At 36.3% G+C, this 2,902-nt stretch overlaps 1 protein-coding gene across 3 annotated transcripts in view; it reads right to left on the bottom strand.

Annotated features, from left to right (window-relative positions):
- ALS2 (ALS2, alsin Rho guanine nucleotide exchange factor) overlaps positions 1 to 2,902 on the bottom strand; it is a 55,368-nt gene that overhangs the window by 27,918 nt on the left and 24,548 nt on the right. For 2 of the 3 annotated variants that reach the window (XR_002772103.1, XM_023510396.1), the window contains exons 6-7: positions 2,261 to 2,429; positions 1,011 to 1,107 (exon numbers count right to left, since the gene is read on the bottom strand). Coding sequence is in view for 1 of the 3 variants with exons in the window: in XM_023510396.1 (XP_023366164.1) it covers positions 1,011 to 1,107; positions 2,261 to 2,429 (266 nt within the window). In the remaining 2 variants the exon portion in view is untranslated. The remainder of the gene's footprint in view (positions 1 to 1,010; positions 1,108 to 2,260; positions 2,430 to 2,902) is intronic. The other variant, XR_002772104.1, reaches the window with a different exon arrangement.

The raw sequence follows: 2,902 nt of genomic DNA, 5'->3' as shown, positions 1-2,902 counted from the left end.
AATAGACTAAATTTACACTGTGCTGATTTAATGCTATAGAAAGAAATGACATTTTTGCAACATGGATACTTCTCATCCAATAATAAAATCTCTCCCTTTATTCCTGTTTTCTTTTAGGATCTTTTAGAAGAGTTTTAAAAGTTTGCAACACATTGGCTCTGTGCGTTTCCTATTTCCTTAACATTTTTGCTATAATTGTGAACAGCTTTTTTCCCCATGTATGTTTTCTGTTTTACCATATGTATATAATAAAGTCAGTAATTTTTGTTTATTTTGTAACTGACCATCTTCCTAGTCTCTCATTTTTAAGTCTCTTGAGTGATTCATTGTGTTAATAAATTCTCCTTTTCTTTCCTAATGTTAATATTTATATAGGTTATGTTTTTTGGCTTACCTAGTTTATGAAATGTAAAATAAAATCAAATATTAAAAAGGTTTAGAATCTTTCACTGGCTTCTTACAAGTATTAATGAAGGATAACTACCTGAATATATTTAAGAATAACTTAAAACAACTTCTTTACTTAGCGTTGTTGTATATATGGGCATGGTTTTTAGTAATGCTAGGGGTCACTTTCAGGTCCCATGATTTTAAAGAAAAATGTCTTTTGTTTTCTTTTCTTAATGTATTATAAATTTTCTTCAAAGAACAAATAAAAATTCACCAATACCCTGGAAATTTGGGAGTTTTATTTATTTATTTTTAAACTCCCACCCCCTCCCTAGGGGGGTTTATTTTTACATGAGAGCACAGTATAAAAAGCTTTTAAGTAAGTCTAGTATTTAAATCCAAGCTCTACTATCAATGTGTGACTCTAGACAAGTGACATAATTTCTCTTAACCTCTTCTCCTCATCTGTGAAATGGAAATAACACCATGCAAAACACTGAAAAGCTAAAATGAAATATGGTATCATGGCCTGACAGACAACAGACACTCAGTAAATGATGCAATCTTGTCATGCCGGCCTTTCATGAAAGCAACATCAGTGCTGAATATTTGCCTCCTACCTGGGATTTTGCAGTAAGTGCAAGAGAATGGTAACTACCCGCCTCCAGATGGATTACTTCTTTACCATCCAGACATTTTACACACAACGGTTGAAGCCTTAAAGAAACACACACACATAAATCAAACTATTTTCAGCAAAAATCATGGCCTTTCTCAAATTATAGAATAAGTGATTTCACATAAACATAAATACTTCAAAAGAAAACACTATAATAGAAATGGATTTACGTTCAAGCTAAATATCATAAGTAATTTTAGAGAGGTTTTAATTCAATCTATGTCTATTAATTACTAACCCCCATAACACAGAATCTGTTAATAATCTTAAAATTATAAATGACTTTTTATAACAGAAAGTAGACTTAAAATGCAGTGAAATATGAATATAACCCTAGGCTGGGCATGGTGGCTCACACCTGTAAACCCAGCCCTCTAGAGGCTGAAGCAGATGGCTTGCCTGAGCTCACTGGTTCGAGACCAGTCGGAGCATAAGGAAGACCCTGTCTCTAAAAATACCCAGGCATTGTGGTGGGCACCTGTAGTCCCAGCTACTTGGGAGGCTGAGGCAAGAGAATCGCTCGAGCCCAAGAGTTTGAGGTTGCTGAGAGCTATGATGCCACGACACTTTACCTCTACTGAGGGCGATGAAGTGAGACTCTGTCTCAAAAAAAAAGAAAGAAATATAACCCTAGAGGAAAGGTAATTTTTTTTAATTCCATAGTTACCTTCACACTGCTAAGAATAGGAACATTTATATTCACTTGCTGCTTTTGATCCCATTTATACAAACTTCACAAATATCTAATTTGTTAATATCATAAGAATTCCTATAAAAGAAAAATGCCAGTTTTTCCCTGACATACATGAATAGACATAGTTTATTGTTTGAGTTATAGTTATTTTGACAGTGACACTTTTTGGGGTTAAAAAATAAAAAAACCCAGTTGGCTTGTTTTCATAAGTTAAAAATTTAAACCATTCCAGTGTTCCAATGAAATACAATCTTATCCCCAACACCCATCCCTGTACTCCAAGATGAACATACATCGAAGACGACATGGAACAGTGTACCATGGATACTTAAGTTTTTTGTTGTTAAGAACAAATTCAACACCAAGGTATGGCTCTTTATCAGAGTTAATAGTACATAATAATCAGAAGCTAGAAAAGACCAGACTTCCTCTAGGAGAAAAGTGATAGGAAAGGGGTTATTTGTTTAAGCCTATCAGTAAATGCTGGCAGCACTTACCTAGGCAGAACATCACCATGCCCCAGCTGCCCTTCCTTCCCTTTCCCCCAGGTCCACACCTCTGTTCTCAGAGAAGGCAGGAGCGCATCTGCTTCTCCACTGTATGTGGGGGTCAGAACCACTGTCCTCGTTTTCACTCGTGCAGCCTTTCTTAAGAGCCTGGGGGAAACTGAAAACCAACCAGAGATGGAGTAAAGGAATAAAGGGCCAAAAGAAAAGACAAATGGAAGATTTTCAAAGGAATGCACTACTCATGGTATTTTTAAAGCAAATTTTATAGGTTCTCTGCAGAAAAGGGGATTTAATAGTCAAGTGAGATTGGTAAATACTCCCTAGTACATTCTATCCGGCCACTACTCTCCTGCAGACTCAAACACATCAGCACATAGAAGATGCTGACAAGCCCTGCAATTAAGAGCCCTGTTTAAATGTGTTTAACTTATTTAACATTTGGAAGCCCTGCTTCCAACATTTGGTCACAGAACCCTTTTTTCCGTAACAACTAGTGACAGTGACAACTAGTGACACCAAGGCTGACAAATATTTTCCCCATTTCAGAGCACAGTTAATAATTAAGAGCCAGGTATGGTGGTATGCACCTGTGGTCCCAGGTACTCAAGAGGTTAAACCAGTGGTTCTCAA

This window comes from Otolemur garnettii, unplaced genomic scaffold (assembly GCF_000181295.1).
Source record: "Otolemur garnettii isolate 467f Iridium unplaced genomic scaffold, OtoGar3 scaffold00013, whole genome shotgun sequence".
Classification (NCBI taxonomy): Eukaryota; Metazoa; Chordata; class Mammalia; order Primates; family Galagidae; genus Otolemur; species Otolemur garnettii.
Note: the sequence above shows the minus strand (reverse complement) of the source record. Positions and strands in the feature narration are given on the sequence as shown.